Consider the following 23,537-nt stretch of genomic DNA (forward strand, 5'->3'; position numbering starts at 1 on the left):
CGTAAAGAGCTCTTGCAGAAAATCAAGTACTGTGTTCACTGAACGGTTAACTGGATCCCACTGACGCTGCTGACACCAAGAAGTGAAAACTCTCCATTTTAGTGCATAAAGTTTCCTCGTAGCGGGAGCTCTGGAGCTTACAATGGTCTCAACAACCTCGGTTGAGAGACCACTCTCTATGAGTTGGACCCCCTCAGGGGTCAAACCCACAGTTTCCAAATCCCCTGCCGGGGGTGCGATCCAAATCCCCTGCCCCCGCCTGAGACGGAAGGTCTCTCCTGATCGGGATCTCCAAGGGAGAGCCGTCGAGGAGAAGAATTAGGTCTGAAAACCAAATTCAGCTCGGCCAGTGTGGTGCTACTAGCAGTAGGCTTATTCCATCCTGGCGGATTAGCTCCCATTTTCTGCCCCCCTGGAATATACACTGCCCTCAGAGAGCGTATTTTCCTGAGGGGCCAAAAATAAGAGGCCAGCAGCATGTTGCCTGTCCAGAGCAACACATGATGGCCCCTCAGGTCTGGGAGGAGATGTCTCAACGCATTGAAGACGACCATCATCTCTAGGCAATTCATGGGTCAAGAGAGATGATGACTCCTCCACAAACCCTGGGCTGAGCGGCCTTCCAATGCCGCTCCCCAGCCGGTGAGGGAAGCATCTGTCGAGATAGCAACTCGATGGCAAAGAACTCCCAACACCGGAACCTGGGACAAGAACCAGTGTTTCCTCCATATAACCAAGGCGCGGGGATACTGCCGCGTGATCTTGATCGTACGGAGTGGGTTTCCCCTCGGGGAGAACCCTCTGGTCCTGAGCCACCACTGCAAAGGTCTCACGTACAGCAGGCCAAAGGGTATCACATTGGACGCTGCTGCCCTGAGGCCTAACAGTCTCTCGGACTGTTTCACAGTGCGTGACTGGCCTAGCCTTAGCTCTTTTGTGGCAGTAAGGATAACAGCTACACGAGCAGGCGACAGAACGGCTCACATCGTGACTGAATCCCAAACCACTCCAAGAAAAGTGGTCCTCTGTACTGGAGAAAGCACACTCTTCTTGGTATTGAGCCTCAACCCCAACCTTTGCATATGAGCGAGGACGACATCTTGATGCCGAACCGCTAACTGTTCTGATTCCGCTAGAATCAGCCCGTCGTCTATGCAATTCAGAATGCGTATGCACTGCAGCCTGGACGGGGCCAGAGCTGCATCTACGCACTTCATGAATGTGTGGGATGATAGAGCTAGACCGAAAGGAAGTGCCTGATACTGGTGTTCTTTGCCCCTGAAAGAAAACCTCAGGAACCTCCTGTGCTGAGGGAGGATGGAGATATGAAAGTATGAGTCTTTCAGATCTATCGTGACAAACCAGTCCTCGGATCTGGTTTAAGACACAATCTGTTTGAGTGTCGGCAACATGGACTTGAGTTCCAGCACCGAACACTCCCAACAGAAGATGATTTAGAAAATGACGTAGCTCACCATCCTGTTTTGGAAAAATGAGATAACGGCTGTAAAGATCCGACGCAATGTCGGGTGAGTACACCTGCTCTATAGCTTTCTTTGCTAACAGGGCCTTTACCTCTTGCTCCATTACCAGAGCCTGCTCGGGATGCACTAACGTGAGCAACACCCCGTTGTAGCCTGGAGTAGGGCTGTGTTGAAAAAAATCGATTCACCAATTCTGAATCGATTTTCATATTAATTTCTAAAGATCGATCCGTAACTCAGAGGATCGATTTAATAATAGGCTTACATTTTCCCCGTGAACTTTAACTTGCCGCGACTGGGAGATCCCTGTATGCGCATTGAAAGGCTTTCACTCAGCGCGCACACTGTTACAACAACGGGCTTTGAGTGAGTCATTCGTTCATTCAACGAACACGTTCAAAAAAGCTGATTCATTAAAAGAGATGTAATGAAACAAGGTGTTAATTATTTTTAACTTTGAGTTCCACTTTTCAAGGCTCAGCTGAGCAGCAATGCGTCGCATGGGTAACGCTGAAGCTGATGCTTCACTTATTAGAGACCAATATGGCATTGATTCAATGCGTGACTCGCTGATTTTATTTCCCCGCGGCTTCCTCGCGCAGTGGAATGCTGACCAGCGCTGCTCCTGTCGGGCATTTATGGTAAATACCCGTGACGTGAACGTTAAAAGGATGATACGACAAATATTTCGCTTTCCTTTGACACGGCAACCTTTTTCACGAATACATATGACTTCAGAGACAGACGCAGGTAATCGCACGCGCTCTGCCGATCTCTCTCATTCACTGTCTGTGCGAAGCCTCTGTAGGCTACACATCACCACGATAAACAGTCTTGTTTGTTATCATTATGAACTTGTTTAACATTTAATACACATGCATGAAGTTCAAAACAAGCAGTTAAATGTCTATAATAGCCTAATAGTATCAATATGTTGCATAACTACAGTCCTGTAATTCAGGTAACAGCTCATTCACTGTCTGTGCGAAGCCTCTGTAGGCTACACATCACCACGATAAACAGTCTTGTTTGTTATCATTATGAACTTGTTTAACATTTAATACACATGCATGAAGTTCAAAACAAGCAGTTAAATGTCTATAATAGCCTAATAGTATCAATATGTTGCATAACTACAGTCCTGTAATTCAGGTAACAGCTGGAAAAAACAAAAACACTTATCTAAATCTCGAAAATCGGATCAGATCGGATCGGATCGAATCGAATAATGATAATCGATTCAAGATCTTGAGAATCGGAATCGAATCGATTCTTGAAATTTGAATCGAAACCCAGCTCTAGCCTGGAGGACGAGAACCAAACTGGAATCTGCCTCTTGCTACTAACTGCAGGACCCATAGAGATATATTTGGCAGTAGCTTCCGCGCTGCCAGAAAATCTACCAAGGAAACTAGCCCCTCGAGGCTGGCCTCTGGTGTAGTTGAGACCAGTTTTCGAACCCCCCTCAGAGGGTGCGAGTCTGACGCAATGTCGAGTTGATACTGCGCCAAAGGCTCGCTGGAGACCGCTGCGCCCCGAAGCACAAAGGGTGGCGGGGTTGGCAGAATGGTCTCGTGAGGACACCGAGATGGAAAATTCAGTGTTTCCCACTGTATAATGAGGTGTACACCGTCCCATCCTGGTTGGGGCTGCCCTCACTGGTCTGACGCCGGTGGCGCCATTTCTTTTGAGCCGAAGCCTTCTCGGCGTGAAGAACGGCCCTCGGAATCGGCTTCTGCTGCGAAGGCTTTGGCTGCTGTGGTGCGTATGAGAAACTAGACAGCTGAGCTGCTCACGCCTAGCAGCCCCAGGGGGTTGGACATAGCGAGGGAGAGATATTTTAACCGCCTCTGACTGAAATTTGGCCTCCTGGAGACTCTTGACGACCGAAATAACCACATAGCCGAAGAGACCAGAAGGATTCAGTGTTTCCCCTAGAAATTTTTCCAGCAGCCATCACATGCCGGAGGTTGTCACCAAGCCGAGCGCGGGGGGGTCCGGGGGCATGCACCTCTGGAAGAATTTTTTTTTAAATAACCCCTTAAACCATGACTTCTGGCAAGTTTTGTGGATAGAAATGGACATTTTGAGACATACAAATATGACATATCATCAACAGATTCAAGGCATGATTATTGCAGCACGTACCTTGAACTGGTCACAAACAGAAACCTACATTTTATAATTTTAGACAGGATTATTCATATCTTTTGTGTTCATTTTCAGCTATAAGGTAGAAATTGATAGGGGAAAAATTAAACGGCACAACCCAGAAAAATTATTATAAAAATTTACTAATACATTTTTAAAATCAAAAGTTATATCTGTTAACATTATTTAATGCACAATGAATGAAGTGAACAAACATGAACAATCAAGTGTTTGTATTAAGTAACATTCACAAACATTAATTCATGTTGAAAAAATATATTGTTCACTCAATGTGTTGATGTTAGATAACGCATTAAGTAATGTTAATGAATGGTATCTTATTGTAGTGTTACCAAACTATGCAAGATATAAAACGCGTTTTTATTTGACTTAACTGTACTTTTATTTAATCCAAAACTCATATTTAATTTTAAAAGGGCTTTTTAAACCTGCCAAGAGTTATCCAGGCAAGAATAAGCCTAGAACTGCTTTTCTGACTCACTAATATTAATGACATAAATAGGGATGCACCGATACCATAGACCGTAAAAGAAGATACTGATACCAGTACTCGGGTGTCGGTCCGATAATGTGCTCATGTAGACTATTCGTACTCGTAAAACTACCCCGATACAACCGCACCCGAGTCCACTTTAGGAGCCGTTCACATATCGCGTTTTTTGCGCGCAAATTCGTTATTTCAATTCTAAGGTTATTCAATTACGTTATTTCAATTCCAATTCTAAGGCAAGCGGGCTCTAGAAACGACGCGGCGAGATGAAAACCATAGATGAAAACATCTCAACAGGTCATGTGACAAAAAACAATCGATCAGCCTCGGCCTTTCCGTAACAACATCGAAAGCTCGGCCGAACAGCTGATCATAGCAGCACAGGGCGGCTTTTTATTTCTCATCTCCATAATATATCTAGTAGTAAAGCTAATGCAAGGGCTAGAAATCAATCAATTCTTTGCTGATACTTCCTCGTCCTCATGGAGACCGCAGTTCGCACCGCTTTATTCTTTACAAAAGCGCTTGGCGTCTGTCGTTGCTATGCAACCATGAATGAGCGCGCTTGCCGCGCCTACATTTGAAATAACGAATTTGCACGCGCAAAAAACGCACTGTGTGAACGGCCCCTTATGGCAACGTGACATTAGCCTAATCGAAAATATTTCCATATGTGGCTCTTTCCTCCTTTCTTGTCAACAAGTGGATTCAGAGCCACCGCATTAGCAGCGCCGGCGGTCGTTTTTAGGTGTGTCTCAGTGTTTTTAGGTGTGTAAGTAAATGAAGTGAATGTCGTGATGTTACTGATCATGTGAAGATTTTGCGGCGGCGCTGCGCCGCTCTGAATACATGGTAGGGGAAACACTGGGATTGATGGGAGCATCAAGAAAAAAAGCTGTATCTTTCTCCTTGATCTCCGTCAAATTGAGCCAGAGGTGTCTCTCAGTGGCCACAAGGGCTGCCATAGACCGCCCGATTGCTCTGGCGGTCTCCTTAATAGCCCTGAGAGATAAATCTGTGGCCCGACGAAGTTCTCGAACCCCATCGGGCTTATCTACCTCACTTATGTCCAAATCCCCCAGCAGGTCAGCCTGATATGCTTGTAACACTGCCATAGTGTGTATGCAGGCTCCGGCTTGACCCACTGCCGTATATGCTTTTCCCTCTAGATTAGAAGTAGTTTTCTTTAATGGTTTAGTGAGAAAATCCGGCACCTTCAGGGACGATGCTGAACCGGGACACAGATAGCTCGCAAGCGTCTGTTCTACCTGGGACATTGCCCCATATCCATACTCTCTCAAACCCCTAATATCTGAATATACATGAACTTGGGGGCTGATACAAGATGAGTAAGGTTTTTCCCATGATCTAGACAGCTCGCTGTGCAGATCAGGAAAAAATGGAAGGCGCCGTGATGGGGGTGAACCAATAGAGGGACGAGCACACCTTTTATCTGCTGGCCATTCAATATTTAATTTATTTACAGCCTTAGTAATCACCTCCAGAGCATATGAGCGGAGTGGAGCGGTGAGAATCTCAGCTCCTCGCTCACGGAACTGTTCACCCCTCCGCTCCGCCGCTCAAAGCCACATCAGGCCGCTCCGCTCATTATCGCTCAGCGCTCAACGCAGTTTGCTTCGCGCTCCACTCAAATCGCCGCCCCCCCTCCCTCCCTCCCCCTCCAGCACTTTCAAGTGTTACTTGTGCGGCAATAAAGTAATGTACACAATATGAAATGATTCATGATTTGTTTTTTAATAAAAGGTCAATTTTCTTTTTTTCCAAAAATTCCAGCACATTTCAAACCCTGAAAACATAACAGTTTAAATCAAGCATTTTCAAAACTCTGAACAAACCCTGTAAATCCCTTGTCATATGTAGGATTGTGGGAAATCTGGAACCTATCCCATTGTCTCAGGCCAAAAACAGGGAGCCGAAGCCTGGATGGATGACGAGTGTACCATTATGTATATGACAAAAAAAATGGCTACAACTTACTTCCTCTCAGGTGGCATATAGTGTAGGCTCATATTGGTCTGCGTGGAGCTCTGAGGGTGCCGATAGCGCTCATTAGCTGAGAAAGCTGCATTTAGGGTGAAGTGTTTCACATAGGACTCCAGAATGTTTACTACATTCATCAGGCATGGAAGCTTCACCAGCTGTTGTCAATGAAACAAAATTAAATAATAATTTTTGTTAACATTAGACAATGCCCTTAAAGGAGATTCAAAAGAGAATTTTGCAATCAAGAAACCAAAGAAAATCTAAACTTACTGGTAGACCAAGAGATATGCTGTGGTGTTTCCATTTTAATCATATTAATTTGAGACATTAAATCAAGTTCTGGTCAAAGGCTGCACGATTAATCGAAATCGAACCGAAATCACGATTTGGCTTAGTGTGATTATGAAATCGCAAAGGCTGTGTTAGTAAAGAGCGGCTCTGTGATCAGTAGTAAATGCTGCTCGATCTCTGAAAGCACTGCAAGTGCGAGTCGCATGCATTTGAAAAAGCAACGTGCCTTTGAACGTGAACATAACGTGCATTTGAAAAAGCAACACGCGCCAAACATCTTCCCAAACTTGTTATGTGAAGCATTTATAAACCTGTTGTCCAACAAAAGACAATGTTTAATAACGTGTTTGAAAATGTGGAATTTCTGCTCGAGGGCGCCCTCTGGCTCCCAGTATGAATTAAACCGACGTGTGTTTAGCACTGTTCTCATTTTAGTTATTTGAGAGACTTTAGTCTGTTTTTTTTTTGTTTTGTTTTTATAGTTTTGATGGTTTGATTACCCAAATTAATATTTGTTTTGCCATACGTCTGTTCTAGAGACATTTTGTTACACATTTACTTATTGATTATTTTGCCTTGTCTGTTTTAGAGACATGTTACAGCTTTTTGATAAAGCTCTAATTGGTTTCCTTTGGAAATATGTTTCAAATTCACACTGAATGCATTTATGAATGTAAAGCGTGTCTGTGCGTGTCAAAATCGTGATTAAAATCGAAATCGCAAAATTGATCAAAGAAATCTTGATAGGTTTTTTTCGGTCCATATCGCACAGCCCTATTCTGGTTTGCATTGAATCATGCTCTTTTATGTACATGTTACCGAAGGAGTAACAGGCATACCTTCTTTCTTTTGTTGATATAGTAACAGTCATCCTCCAGCTTCTTCTTGAGAACATCAGGGATGTCAATGTTTATAGTGATGCTCTTGTCTTCACTCTCCCTTTTGGTCTGCGGCTCTTGCTCTTCCCTCTGTGTAAAAGCATAGTATTAAGGTTAGAAGATCATATGTGTAATTCCATGTTCCAAGTCATGCAAATCCAGATTACAAATAATAAACATAAAGTAGTGTCTGGACCAATTAGATGGACAATTATTCATTAGATTTTATTAATGATCTAGCAAGCCCTTTGTGACTTAGCTAGCATGACACCGTTCTAACAGAAAACACATAACACGCTCCGGCCCGCTCATTCGCACAACTACAGTTTCTGGTGGCTCGAGTACGCAAACCTTGAAATAGGTTCCAAAGTGCAAGCCTTGAAAAATTATGGGGGAAAAAAAGTTCTCTGCGCAAGCTTCAAAAACACGAACCTCTGAAAATGCTGACGGTGTGCACATGCGTATTACGCGTTTAGTCTATAGGTATGCGCGTTTGAAAATATATGTGCGCAGCCGTGTAGTCTTTCTTTACAAATTGACCTCAACAAATCACTTGTCTGGCCTTAAAAATATATAATACAGAATTTATCGCTTCCGCGTAGCCATGTGAACGGAAAATTATTTTGACAATGTTTTATCTGTACAGAGGTAAAGGGAAGGGAAGGAGGCCTTCACAGGGGAGAGACTAGTTGACACTTCAGGACTGCGTTGTCGTGTCCAGGCGCATGTCCTTCATGAGGTCTGGATACGGCCTGGATCTGGCGGACTGCGGTAAACCTCGGGATAAACAGAGAGACTAATATTAGCGTAGACGCCATTCTTCTTATGATGTAAAGAATACATCAGGATTTATGGGAAGTGTTCCCGGTTCTGGTTGACCTAATCTATGCAGCCTAACATTGAATTATAGAAGTTGATAATGTGTTATGTGTATGCTAGGTCAAAGAGATGTGTTTTTAGTCTAGATTTAAACTGACAGACTGTATCTGCTTCCCAAACAGTTACAATTTTAGGAAGACTGTTCCAAAGTTTTGGTGTTAAATAGGAAAAGGATCTACAATTACAATACAATTAGGATTAGCAATAGATGTGAAGGACTATAATGCGTTAAGAGCTCGCTCAAGTACTGGGGAGCTAAACCATTTAGTGCTTTGTATGATTTTTAAAATATTGCTGATTACTTACAATGTTTAATAGGGAGCCAACGCAGTGTTGACAGAACCGGGCTAATATGGTCATATTTCCTGGTTCTGGTAATAATTCTAGCTGCTGCGTTTTGGACAAGCTGTAGTTTGTTTATTCAGCATGCAGGGCAACCACCCATAAGAGCATTAAAATAATCTAGCCTTGATGTCATGAACTCATGAACTAATTGTTTTCCGCATTTGTCATTGAGAGCATATGACGTAATTTAGATATATTTTTAAGATGGAAGAATGCGGTTTTACAGATACTAGAAACGTGACATTCAAATGAAAGATTGGTATCAAAGAGCACACCCAGGTTCCTAACCAACGACGAAGACTTGACAGAGCAGCCATCAAGTGTTAGACAGTATTCTATGTTATTACATGAGGACGTTTTTTTTCCAATAATTAGAAATTCTGTTTTTTTTAGAATTAAGTAGTAGGAAATTACTAGTCATCCAGTTTTTTATATCAGCTATGCATTCCGTTAATTTTGTGAATTGGTAAGTTTTGTCAGGGCGTGAAGAAATATAGAGCTGAGTATCATCAGTATAACAGTGAAAACTAATGCCATGCTTCCTAATGATACCTCCCAAGGGTAGCATGTCCTAGTGAACAGTGAACAGCATCGGTCCTAGTACGGAGCCTTGTGGTACTACATATTGAACTTGTGATCGATAAGACATCTACTCATTTACTGCTACAAACTGATAACGGTCAGATAAGTATGATTTAAACCATGCAATTCCACTAATGCCAACATCATTTTCGAGTCTATTTAAAAGAATGTTGTGGTCAATAGTATCAAATGCAGCACTAAGATCGAGTAACACTAATAGAGAGATACAACCACGATCGGATGATAAGAGCAAATAATTTGTGACTCTAATGAGAGCTGTCTCAGTACTATGGTATGGTCTAAATCCTGACTGGAAATCCTTGCAGATGCCATTTCTTTCTAAAAAGGAACATAGGTATGAGGATACTGCCTTTTCTAGTATCTTTGACAAAAAGGTAGATTCGAGATCGGCATGTAATTGACTAATTCTGTAGGATCAAGTTGAGGTTTTTTAACAAGCGGTTTAATCATAGCCAGCTGAAAAGTTTTTGGTACGTATCCTAATGACAAAGATGAATTAATGATATTAAGAAGAGGATGTGATGGATTTTGAAACTGTATATTAAACTAACCATGTTTCTAACATCTAACCTTATTTCTCTTTTAGGCCTAACATTTCTAACACTCTGAATCACAATGTACTAAGACGTTCTGTTCTTCGGCTAAATGCATGTGTCCCCTTTGGCGAAAACTCATGACTTTGGTTGTGTGAGTGTATAAATAACAAATATGGGAAATGAAACTAGACAGATGTCTAGTTTCATAACTTGTGATCATGAAGTAATCACAGAAACAGAGTTTGTTTTACCTGGTAACAGAAGGGTTTGCATATGAAGAACCAATCAAATTGTAGGGAAATTATGTAATGCATCATGGCATTGGTGCCATACCTCTATTCTATAAAAATTGTTGTATCCGTGTTTTCTGGTGGGATTCTCTCTGTTAGACTTGGCCGATGTCGACTGTAGACGGGCTAGAGTATAAATATTATAGGACGTAGTTAGGTTTAGGGAAAAATCTACCACAAGGATCTATGACCTCCAGAAGCATCTCTTTCAATAGCTTAGTCGGTATAGGGTCTAACATGTTGTCCAAAAGGACTGGAAACATCCAGCCCAACAGCGGCACCGTGGGGCCTTTGCCCCGGTGCGCAAGACCTGTTGTAACTTTACGCCCTGTTGTAACGGTCTGGAGAGAGGACTCTTTCGACACAGCTGAAGTTTGTCCTCAGTCAACCAACTTCAACACCATCGAACTACTGAACCATCAAGACTTTCTTCTGAGACTGCATCCGGAGGCTCGTTCAATGGCTATGGCATTGTAAATATACTAAAATAAACAGAGGTTCAGTGTAAGCTGTAGACCCCTTGTTACGAAGGTGTTTGAGCAAAAAAAACTGATGGCTCTGTTCAGGTGGTTAACTGACTCTTCTGCATAGCTTCATTACCCTGTCTCCGTTTTAGCTTCATTCAGTCATTTTCACTTTCCATTTTACCCATGTATGTGTGATTGTGTGTATGCGTTTGTTTATATTACTTTTGTGTCTGTGATTTTTGTGAAACTTTTGTGTTTTGAAAAAGTTTTGATTCTGGTCACTGCTTGAAAATCAAAGACCCTTTAACGATCACAGCAACTTGCTAAGAAAGTTATTTTTATGTGGCCATGAAAAATATTATTTCTGAGAGATGATTGAAGATTGATACTGAGTGATTGCTGGATGAACAGGTTAACTGATTGTAATAATAATTCTATTAATTATTTATATTTCCATTTTGAGCTAATTTGCTACAATGTTAATATAATACTTTTTGTGCGCAAAAAACAAACAAAAATAACGACTTTATTCAACTATTCATTTCCTTCCCTGTGGGCCTTGAGATTTCAACTGTTTCATGACAGTTTAACAGCATCCCTCCACCACCCCATAACCTCACTCTAAGGCTGGTTGTCTATCCCAGTCAAAGGGGGGATAAATTACTATATCGCATAAATTACTTTATCTGATTTCATGTACGTGTGAACTCACAGGAATTTTTTGCATGCTAACGCATTACAATTTCTTAATTGGCCTAATGTCCAATTTAATGCATCCTCAGTGGTGGTGGAGAAACCATGACATGAAATGGGCTGATGGCACAATATTGTCTATGCTAAGTTTAATGGTTTCTCGTGCGCACACAAAAGTCTGATTAATTTTTTTAGGTCCTTTTAGGAGGCTCTGTAATACGGTGCTAAGAATATCATGAGAAGAGACTCAAAACGCTTATAACCTGCCACAATCATTCAGTTGTGTTTGACAATCACTAAAGAATCATTAAACAGCTGCCATGAAAACACACTTCTTGTATGATGAATTTACATTTACATTTTCTTTTATACAATACTAAATTATAGAAAACTAAAGGGGCAATAGTCTGGAAATGCAAATATTTTTCCATACTTTGCCTTCTTTTTTCCATATTTTTCCAAACTGCGTAGGAACCCTGCTATAAGACTGTCTATTGTCTACCTTCACCATGATCCTAAAATTTGGGTTCAATTCAGTTCAACAGCTCCAACAGTTCTCCTCACGAAATTAATTTCAAACTAATTAGATAAAAACACAGTAGAAATAATTAGCATCACCAAACAAACAGTGTAGTTGACAGCGGGGCTGTGGGTAGATGATATTATATATATTATATATGTGGGTAGCAGCATCTGTTGTCATCCATGCTTGTTTCGGTGCAGGATCTAACAGTTGAGTTCGCAGAATGTCCCGTCGTGACTCGGGTTTGTGCACCTCTATGACTTTCAAAGAATAGAATATGCTCCAGTCGACAGAAATTCTTTAAGTGTGTTGAGTTTAGTCTTAAAATGTTTCAAATAGTCGTTAAGTGTGTTCCCAGCTTAAAACACTCACATATGTAACAACATTTTCATGCTAGGCGACTATTGCCGGGGACACACTTAACGACTAGCTGAAACAGTCTAAAACTGAACTGAACACACTTACAGACAGTTTACAACGACTAGAGCAGATCTTAAACACCGACTGTGAACAACGACCAAACGCAACTGTCTCGGTGCGTTTGGGTATGATCAGTCGTAAGTATCAAATTACATTCATAATCGGCCTTGCAGTTGTTAAAGGGTAACTCTTGCCAAAATTGAACCTACACTGTAAAAAAAAAAAGTTTTCACATAAATATACTGTATTATTTTACAGATATTTTCTGTTTTTTTTAACATTACATGTAAATGTCATTAAAATACAGAAAAAAACTTTTATTAAAAACATTAACCATAAAATAAAAGTAATAATCTGTAAATTCATATAAAGAGAAATTATAGTTTTTTTACAGGATTATTCTTTTGTTTAATTGGCTTGAATGTTAAATTACATTCAATTCTATGTAAAAAGACAAAAAAAATCGCTTATTTAAAATTAAGACAACTATGTGTTTTTTTACTGTGAAACCTTAAATTTAAGGTAAATACATGTAAAAAAAACAATCGTAAAAAAACGGTAAAAAGTCTGGCAGCAAAGTTGCCAAACACTTACCGTCAAATTACAGTAAAAAACCATAATTACGGAATAATTCTGTTTTTTAAAATACAGATATTTACTGTAAACATTTTCTGTATTTTTACAGTTCCACTGCTGTAGAATGAAAAGAATCTCATTAAAAAAAATGTCTGTAGAACATTAAACAAATGAATAAATCTGCATATAAACTGGAAATTATTGCAGGAATACCTTACAATTATACAATTAAAGAAGTCTTCTGTTTTTACACAGTATTCTTTGGTAAATTCATAACATTATCAATTACATCCACAAGAACTCCCCGTCAAAGTACAGATTTTTAGATGTAAAACACGTACTTTTCACATTAATGTATAGGTTTACTTTGAATAAACTTACTTTTATAGTAATTAAACGCAACTATCCAATATATCTACATACTTTTAATTCAAGGAGTTCACTTTATATAAACATTGTTTTATAGTAAATAAAAGCAACTATCCAATATATCTACATTACTTTACCATTAATGTATAGGGTTAGGGTTATAGGTTAGCACCTCACACCTATCAAATACAGGGTAAATGTAAAACTTCCAAGTCCCCTGCCACCAATGCAGATATTTTTCAGAAGCAAAGATCAACTTTGCTGGCCACATCAGCTTAAGATTCAACAAGTGCAGATACAAGAGTGATAGATAAAAAATATATACATAAAATAAAAATACAGCTATGTAGGCTATACCTTTCATGCAGATATGCTGTAAATAAAAATTGAACATAATAATTACTGTGTGTTATACTACAGAAACAGATCTAAAAATATTGCCTTGAAAGATGGATGAATACAGTAGGAGATATTGTTGCACAGTGTAACTAAATATACAGTTATTGTACATGAAATAATTGAGCTTAAGTTTAATATAAAATTAAATCAAGAATAGTCAGTGATTGTTTATGCATCCTATATCCAGTGTTTCTACTGTCAGGTACCACTGACTCAGTGTTTACAATTCTGAAGTGTTCTGTAACAATTTCATAAGTGGCAGAGAAAAAATTGAGTGGCAACATTTTCAGACCCCACCCCGTGCACTGTAGCTGCTGCTGTCTGGTGCTGCAGCCTCAAGTCTCGGATCATCATGCTTTGGGACAGTTTTTCCGCAAGACAACCAGGCTCAAGAATGCTGGACACTAACCTCCTAATGCCTGTCTGCCTGTTGGTGTGAAAGGACTCTTGAATCTTGTGTGCTGATATGTCCTCTTTTGGCTTGGCTTTTAAGGGTGACATTGTCCTTTTTGTCTGTTTGAAATGCTGCCCTGACAGTGATTTTCTGACCATATACTATATTGACACGTATCTCATATGCTTATTTGAGAAGAAAATATGTGATTCAATTTAAAAGTAAAGGCTGTAAATCCACTTTAAAAACGTTGAAGCATTAAGACACAAAGTCAATCTATATTCAACAAAATTCAAGGCCCTCACTGCAGTGAAATCATTAGGCCACTCCACAATTTTCTCGGTTGATGGGAACAAACCGCCATGAATAAAGCTTTACAATGGGGTGCTATATATTTTTAATTTACAATAGGTGAGCAATGTGTGAAAGACAAGGAATTTATTCTGGGGCTCGAGTTCAACCAAGGCTCTTGTAGCATAAACTTGAGCTTTGGTAAACTGGGGGTGAAGGAATTGAAGACATTAAAATGGTTGAAACATTACACAACGTGTAAACAAACATCCTAATTGTTTTTCTAGTCTCTGTGCTTTAGATATCAAGAAAGTGCGCGCAGATTCAAATAATTGAATGTTGTACAATCATTGGACGAATCGTATACGCCAGAGGCAATCTCGACCAATGATATTGTTAGACTTTGGGAGGGGGATACGTCATAACTTCGTGCGAAGCAGTAGAGAGCCTGGATAAAGTATGGAACATTTCCACGATATCGGCATTCAGCTTTCACTAAAGGTAGATTAATATACCCAGCCGGCACATGACCGACCTTCAACGTTGAAATATGATTGAAATAATGCCAGTCGTTGAAACAACGTTTAATGCTAAATGGTTAAAAAAGGGTTAACAAAAACACTTTCTAAATCAACGTTTAATTTTTTACAAGATCTGTACGTTGAAACAACGTAATGTTTTCAACAACATACATAAATATCTGCCTTTTAACATATTATTATGATAATTCATTAGCATTTAATGATTTTTCTGATTTTCATAACAGTTCTTCAATGTTTATGTTAAAATATAAGTATTATCATTAACAATAATAGTTTCACCCTCAACAGAGCAGTGCAGCAGAAACCTTTTGCTTTATGTGATTTTGTGTGAATTTACAATTTTGTATGCTTGCCAATTTTGTCTGCTTGCCTAACAGTTTACATTGCATTATTACACTGTCATGTCATTTGACCAATTAATTAAATAATAATACAGACTGCAACTCGCGCAAACTATTGCTATTTTGTTATTGGTTGTTTCTCCGTTTTACTTTGAGCATGATTGGTTAATCTGTCTGTCTTCCAGGAAACTGTCCAATGAGAATGTGCGCGGCTCTGCGCGCCTATTTTAAGTTTGAAAATACGTCCGTTACTCTCGGTTGGTGTGAGCAGCTGCTGTTTGCGTTGATTACTCGGCCAGACCTGGATTATTTTATATCTGCCTGTTGAATTCTTAAATTCTGAGCGAATTTTAGTTGCTATGTCAATGAAGAACAAAAGCTGGAATATGAACAGAGGAAGGGGTCGTACGTGGTCTGTTGGCGATATCAGGTAAGAAAACATTTTTCAGTCCTTAACAGTCTAACGTTTAGGGACACAGGTAATTTAACTGTCATAGGCTTACTGCAACCTCATAAGATAAATAAGTTATCTCTGTGTGTGTTTTTGTACTGCTTCACTATTAACGTAGCGATATTAGCACGTATTTCAATGTGTTAGTAACTTAGTACCATCTAACATTGCTGTGTTTTGTTGTTGGTAAGTTAACATGAGGTAAAAAAGCGTGGGAATGAGTAAAGTGATAAAACGAATCGGTTACCTAACGTAACCTCGGTTCTCTCTAGATGAGGGAACGAGTATTGCGTAAGCTAGCTTACGCTGCGGGAAAGATTCATCTTTTCGGAGAAATTGAAGCCAAAAATGATCCTATAATTTTGTATCCATTGTCAACGCAGTTCAGCTGCAGCAGACCATGAGCAGGCTAGCTAGCAGCTCATTGGCTCGCTCACAGGGAACTGCTTAAGCCTATGAGCTCCCCTGAGGAAGCGGATGACTAAGCCATCTTTGCCCAGTGACTGGCCGCGCCGAGGTTCAGCGAACGCCGCGACGGCTGCCACATACACCTTGAGAGTGGATGGGGACCTGCCCTTGTCCAGCATCTCTTGGAGAAAAACTAGCAAGGAAGGAACCTCGCATGACCGTGGGTCCAAGTTTCTGTCGGTGCACCACTTAGAGAACACAGACCATTTAGACGCATAGAGCCTTCTAGTAGAAGCCGCTCTAGCCTGCATGATCGTGTTTAAAACTCCTTCTGGCAAAGCAACGGGTAGTCGTTGATCACCCACGCATGAAGCGCCCAGCGCTCTGGGTGGGGATGCCAGATCGTGCCGCGAGCTTGGGAGAGGAGATCTGTTCTGACTGGAATGGGCCACGGGGCTGTCTGTGACAGCTGAGTGAGCTCCGGAAACCAAGTCTGATCTTTTCTGAGAAATTGAAGCCAAAAATTATCCTATAATTTTGTATCCATTGTCAACGCAGTTCAGCTGCAGCAGACCATGACCAGGCTAGCTAGCAGCTCATTGGCTCGCTCACAGGGAACTGCTTAAGCCTATGAGGAGACACGAATGAACTCTCGGCCAATGAGAGTCTGACCTGCTCTCATTGCGTCAGAGCCCGCCGAAACACAAGCACGGCCAGGAACGCAATACTCGTTCCCTCATCTAGAGAGAACCGAGGTTACGTTAGGTAACCGATTCGTTCTCTTACGAGAGGTTCTCTCGTATTGCGTAAGCTAGCTTACGCTGCGGGAACACCTGGTCAACGCCGTGCGTGCTAAGCATCCACTATGAGTCCCAGGGGGGACCCCGGGGAACCCTTATGAGTGGGAATAAAATATGTACATGTGACAAAGGCCAGCGGAGCGGGCCGGGGATTGTGAAGTACATAAGCACATGATAAGGAGGGAAAGAGCGAAACTGGTCTGAGTGAATAACTCCCTATAGTGCAGCTCAACCAGAAGAGCTGTAACATACTAGACTGCTAGTAGTTTAGCCTGCAAGGCGGGAACTTCCAGATTGTAAAATCTGATAAAGGTGGAGGGGGAAGCCCATCCCGCTGCCACACAAATATCATGAATGGAAATTCCGCTGGACCATGCCCACGATGAGGCCATGCCTCTAGTGGAATGGGCCCTGATGCCCAGAGGGCATGGCAGGTCTTTTGACGCGTATGCGGCTGCAATGGCATCAACTATCCATCTGGACAGAGTCTGTTTCGAGGCGGCCAACCCTTTGGTGCGCCCACCGAACGAAAAAAAAAGCTGCTCAGCTCGTCTGACCGGAGCAGTGCGAGTAAAGTATAATCTCAGGGACCTGACCGGACACAGGAGATTAGAGTCAGATTCGCTATCGGATGCAGGCAGAGCCGATAGGGAAATAACTTGTGCCCTGAATGGGGTACCAATCGCTTTTGGGACATAACCATGTCTAGGTTTGAGAACGACTAAGGAGTCATTGGGCCCAAACTCCAGACAGGAAGCGCTACTGGACAGCGCGTGAAGGTCTCCCACACGCTTCACTGACGCGAGCGCGAGCAGAAAAATGGTTTTGAGCGAAAGGTATTTGAGATCCACGGTGTTTAACGGTTCGAATGGGGGGGCTTTCATAGCTTCGAGAACTATAGAAAGGTCCTAAATCGGCACCGACGGGGGGCGTGAGGGGTTCATCCTTCTAGCTCCCCTGAGGAAGCGGATGACTAAGCCATCAAGCCATTTCAGCGAACGCCGCGACGGCTGCCACATACACCTTGAGAGTGGATGGGGACCTGCCCTTGTCCAGCATCTCTTGGAGAAAAACTAGCAAGGAAGGAACCTCGCATGACCGTGGGTCCAAGTTTCTGTCGGTGCACCACTTAGAGAACATAGACCATTTAGACGCATAGAGCCTTCTAGTAGAAGCCGCTCTAGCCTGCATGATCGTGTTTAAAACTCCTTCTGGCAAAGCAACGGGTAGTCGTTGATAACCCACGCATGAAGCGCCCAGCGCTCTGGGTGGGGATGCCAGATCGTGCCGCGAGCTTGGGAGAGGAGATCTGTTCTGACTGGAATGGGCCACGGGGCTGTCTGTGACAGCTGAGTGAGCTCCGGAAACCAAGTCTGACCCTCCCAACGCGGGGCTATGAGGAGCACCGAGTGGCGTGTTTCCCTGATTCTCTGAAGCACCTGCGGTAGCAGAGAAACCGGAGGGAATGCATAAAGCGGGCGGCTGGGCCAGGTCTGGGCTAGCGCGTCCTCGCCTTTTGAGAAAAATATTGGGCAGTGGGTGTTTTCTTCTGAGGCGAAGAGTTCCACCTCTGCTCTGCCGAATATTCGCCACAGCTTTTGGACTGTAAGAGTGTGCAGGGACCATTCGCCGGGGGGAATGGGGTTCCTGGACAGACTGTCTGGACCGTCGTTCAGATGGCCCGGCACGTGCGTCGCTCTGAGCGAGAGCAGGTGACACTGGGACCAAACTAGGATGCGTTCTGTCAGCCGGAAGAGATTTCTGGATCTGACTCCGCCCTGACGGTTTAGATAGGAGACCACGGCCATATTGTCCGAACGGATCAGCACATGGTGACCATGAATGCGCGGCAGAAAACGCGTGAGCGCGTTCTCGACCGCCAGCATCTCCAAACAGTTTATGTGGAGGAGACTCTCCTGAGCTGACCAGGGGCCGAAGGCCGGTGAGCCCTCGCAGACCGCACCCCAACCCGTGTTGGATGCGTCTGTCGAAATGACTTTTCGGCGAGAAAAGGTCCCCATGGAAACGCCCCGCTGAAACCATTCTGTCATGGTCCATGGCTGCAGAGCTGTGATACAGGTCTGCGTTACCTTTATCAGCTGGCGGCCCGTGGTCCACGCGCGGTGAGACACACGGCTCTTCAACCAGAACTGAAGCGGGCGCATGCGCAGTAACCCCAGCTGGAGCACTGCGGAGGCTGAGGCCATGTACCCCAGCGCCTTCTGAAAAGTTTTCAGAGGTGTGAGTCTGTTCATCTGAAAAGATGCGGCGAGACGCTGAACACGGCGCGCGCGCTGTGTAGACAGACGAGCCGTCATTGAGACCGAGTCTAGCTCTATACCCAAGAAGGAGATAGTCTGACTGGGTTGAAGTGCGCTCTTTGTCCAGTTGACAGAGAGGCCCAAACTTTTCAGATGGTCGAGGAGAACTGTACGATGAGACAGTAGCTCTCTCTGTGATTGTGCCAAAATCAGCCAGTCGTCCAAATAGTTCAGTATTCGCAGCCCCTGACTCCGCAGGGGGGCGAGCGCCGCATCCATGCACTTCGTAAACGTGCGGGGTGCTAGGGATAGGCCGAACGGGAGGACGGTGTATTGATAAACCTGGCCTTCGAAGGCGAAACGTAAGAATGGCCTGTGAAGGGGATTTATCTGAATCTGAAAGTAAGCATCTTTCAGATCTAGTGAAATGAACCAGTCCCCCTGGCGCACATGCGCGAGGAGTTTTCTGATAGTGAGCATTTTGAACGGTCTCTTCATGAGAACTTTGTTCAGAAATCTGAGGTCTAAGATTGGTCTGAGGCCGCCGTCTTTCTTTGGAACCAGAAAATAACGGCCGTAAAACCCGGACTCGCTCATAGATAGAGGGACTCTCTCTATAGCCCTTTTGCACAATAGTTTTGCTATCTCTGAACGGAGCAGAGTCACTGCTTCTGGGTTCACAATAGTTTCTAGCCGCGCTCGGAAACGTGGAGGGCGGCGGTGAAACTGTAAGCGATAGCCTAGCCTTATTGTGTTTAGCACCCACTGGGAAATTCCCGGAATAGCTTCCCACGCTTTGAAGCGTAACGCTAAGGGGTGAATGGCTACATGGTCCCCGTTGCTGCACACAGCGGGCCGCGCGGGCGCGCTCATCGTGTTTATGACAGCGGGACTTACACTCAGAGATGAGTTTAAGGGCCGTGTAACAGAGTGAGCAGAGGTGGGACGCGCACACGGGCTCGTGGGCGCGCTTATGCACTCTGAAACTCGAGCGGGTTGGAACGGCTTTATGAGAGTGGGCTCTGTGAGACACACGGGAACTGAAATGCTTTTGTGTATGAGTGAACAAAGTGTTGTGGGCACATTTTCTACACGTGAGGCTTTTATGCTCTTTTTGAGATTTCTCTGGGTCGCCGTGATAACGGCGTTTGTGCTCATGCAAGCGGGAAAGGGAACCGGCTTGGTAATGGCGGGGTACACTGCTGTAGTAGCCGCGTGAGCGGGGACTAACAGAGGGCGAAACTTTGACGGCGGTCCGGCCTCGGCGGGAGAGCACCGTCTTTTTCTCAGCTGTGCTAGGCAGACTTTGAGTGATCAGGTTTCAGCGTGATCCTGGACCGAGGCCCACGGGGAGGCGGCGGTCTGTGGCGGCTGTCAGAGCGAGAACGAGGGCGGCCGCCCTGGCGTCGCTGAGAAGTCTGACTGTGCTGAGCTGGGCGCTGGGGTGGGGCTCGTGCAGGAGGCTGGTCACGTGAGCGGCCTGCAGAGGAGCTAGCGCGACGAGGCAGAAAAAGATTCATGGCCTGGGAGGCTTTCTGCACTTCGGAGAAACGGTCAACGATACCCGTGACAGCAGATCCGAAGAGGCCGGATGGAGAGAGCGGGGCGTTGAGAAAAGCGGCGCGCTCGGAATCTCCCATGTCGGCGAGCGTGAGCCACAAATGTCTTTCAGACACGCAAATGGCGGCCATACATTTCCCCAGGGCTTGAGCAGCAGACTTTGTAGCGCGAAGGGCAATGTCCGTGGCGCTCCTCAAATCCGCGACTGAGGGGGGATTTTTTCCGCTCTCGTCCCACTCACGCAGTAAATCACCCTGTAGAATCTGGAGGACGGTCATGGAGTGAAGTGCAGAGGCTGCTTGGCCGGCGGCTGAGTAAGCGCGGGCGTGGAAGCTCGAAGTCGCTCTGCAGGCTTTAGAAGGAAGCACAGGTGATGAGCGCCATCTCGTGGAGGGCGGGCACAGATGTGCGGCGACCAGGTCCTCTACAGGGGGAATGGAAAGATAGCCCTTTTCTGCGGCTCCGTCCACAACGCGAAGCGGGGCGGAAGAGTCGGAGCGAGTTCTGGCAGAGAGCGGGGCATTCCAGGACTTTGTGAGTTCCGCGTGCAGTTCGGGCAAGAAGGGCGCTGCCCGTTTAGTGACGGGAGTCGAGCGCTGGCGGAAATAGCTGCAGTCCATACGGTTGATGGTCTGCTCGGGGGGAGGAGACCAATCGAGCCCGAGGCGTTCGACGGCCTGTGAGAGGAGGCGCACTAATTCCTCCTCGATTCCAGCGCGGGTCCCAGAGGATTCTCGGGCCGAAGAGGCGTGAGAACCGGACCATTCCTCACTGTCTGAAGCGAGAAGCGAACATGTCTCCTTGATGTCCGCGGCGTCGTCGGAGCCGACAGAGCGGCCACTCGGCGGCAACTGTATGTCCGGAAGCGGCGGAGAAGGAGAGCGGGAGGCGACAGGCTCCGGCGGGATGAACGCTTCTGGCTGGGGTTCCGGCGGCCTCTGCGAGCGGCGTTTCTTCTTACGCGGCGAAGTCAGAGGCGGCGCGGAAGCAACTTTAGTGGCCTGAAGTCGAGCCCGCAGGGTCGACAACGGCATCTCCTCGCAGAGATCGCAGCCGCCATCGGCGAGGGTGAGCTCGGCGTGCTCCAATCCGAGGCAGAGAGCGCAGATGACGTGGCGGTCTCCAGTCTCGAGGGGAGCGCGGCAAGAACCGCAGGAGGAAAAACGAGACATCTTTACAAAGACGCTCGGCTCTTTTAGATACACACACACAAAACAAGAAGCTTTTGGTAAAAGGATATGAATCCGTCGGATGGCGCTAGCTTGCAGGACGGCTGAAGGTGGCGAAGACGGCCGGCTTCCTCAGTCTCCCAGATGCTCGCTAGAAGGTGCCTTTTCCACGAAGGCGGCTTCTCTCAGGATCAGCAGATGCGTGTAGCCTCGCTGAAGAGATGAAAATCAGAGTTTGCAGCCTGAGAGGCGAATTTATACTCTCTGGCCACGCCCGTTTCGGCGGGCTCTGACGCAATGAGAGCAGGTCAGACTCTCATTGGCCGAGAGTTCATTCGTGTCTCCTCATAGGCTTAAGCAGTTCCCTGTGAGCGAGCCAATGAGCTGCTAGCTAGCCTGCTCATGGTCTGCTGCAGCTGAACTGCGTTGACAATGGATACAAAATTATAGGATAATTTTTGGCTTCAATTTCTCAGAAAAGATGAATCTTTCCCGCAGCGTAAGCTAGCTTACGCAATACGAGAGAACCTCTCGTAAGAGAACCGTCATTTATTCGTTAGAAGTATGTTTACATAACCTCTTCAAACACTGATAACATATTGAAAAGATATTTGTTTACTTTATTTTTTAGATCAAGCATTGGAATAAGATGTTTATCGGGGGAGAACACCCAACAGAAAGACCCATTCACCAACTAACGTTACAGTAAGTCAATTTTACCCACGTTCTGTTCGAAAACCTACACTGGGATAGTATTAAATGTGATTTTCATACTGTTACTGATGGAAAGTCTGAGTAACTGTCTGTCCTTTTGTCTTTCTTCTGCTGAAGTGGCGCACTGAAAGGGGAGATTCGTGTCACCTTCATCAGTCCTTTCTTTAATCACTGGAAACATTAAGGGAAAGACCCTCAGATGCAGGTAAAATTATTTGATGGGGTTAGGGTTATTTGATTTTGGTGTACCAACTGGCATTTTTTGTGTGTGTGCTTCCCTTTCTATGATACACATTTCTGACGGGATTGCCATGCTTTATGTGTATGTTTACATTTTTAATCATGTAACAACTAACAGTCTCAAAGATGACATTACTCAAAGATAACATTTTTACAATTGAAATAAATTTCATATACATAATATATATATATATATATATATTTATGTTTCCTCACAATGTCAAATGTGCTTGTTAAGTGCGGCAGCTTTTATACATTTTACAATTTTAATATGCAAGTTAACATTATGTCGAGTCAGCAGGGCTAACGTTGAAACTCGCCGTTTGTTACATTATGTATTAACCTTATAAAAGTCTGTCTAGCTTTAGCAAATGTAACATTATGCTGGTCCTAATAAAGTTAAACCGTTATTAACGTTAGCCCTGAATGTGAAACATGCATCAGCCATCATAACATTAACGTTAAATACCTTTGGTTGACTAACATTAATTTAATAACGTTAGCTGTTAACTTAACGTTACATCTTACAAGTTACTGTTGCCTCATGCAAACACGTAACAGTAGGGGTGTGAAGGTTATTATATAACCGTGAGACCGACGGTTATAGTTGAACACCGTCATTAGAACTCTATAACCGCCAAAACCGTTATTCAAATATTTTTTACAAACATTTTTTATCATAGAGAATGTTTAAATACTATTATCAGCTTACGAGGGAAACAGAGGTGGAGAGTTAGTGGTGCTTCGGAGGCTGAGTGCTGGAGATGATTCGGGAGAGGTCTGTGCACCTTTACCGATCAGAGCGCGCGCTGACACGGAGTAAAGCCTTGTTTATACTCGACGCGTCCGTTTCTTTTACGGTCTATGGTCCGCGCGCACCTTGCAAAAATGACGCGTTGGGTGCGCAAGACCCCATTTCACTTGGCTGTGTGCACGGGGTTTTTTGT

The 23,537-nt window shown here is 44.1% G+C and overlaps 1 protein-coding gene across 3 annotated transcripts in view; it reads right to left on the reverse strand.

Annotated features, from left to right (window-relative positions):
* The window catches only part of LOC130087791 (male-specific lethal 3 homolog), a 274,602-nt gene that overhangs the window by 201,830 nt on the left and 49,235 nt on the right, over positions 1-23,537 (reverse strand). For all 3 annotated transcript variants that reach the window (XM_056254271.1, XM_056254269.1, XM_056254270.1), the window contains 2 exons: positions 7,281-7,409; positions 6,145-6,305 (listed from right to left, as the gene is read on the reverse strand). In XM_056254271.1, coding sequence (XP_056110246.1) covers positions 6,145-6,305; positions 7,281-7,409 — 290 coding nt within the window. The remainder of the gene's footprint in view (positions 1-6,144; positions 6,306-7,280; positions 7,410-23,537) is intronic.

This window comes from Rhinichthys klamathensis, unplaced genomic scaffold (genome assembly GCF_029890125.1).
Source record: "Rhinichthys klamathensis goyatoka isolate OS25496 unplaced genomic scaffold, OSU_Roscu_1.1 h1tg000111l_1, whole genome shotgun sequence".
Classification (NCBI taxonomy): Eukaryota; Metazoa; Chordata; class Actinopteri; order Cypriniformes; family Leuciscidae; genus Rhinichthys; species Rhinichthys klamathensis.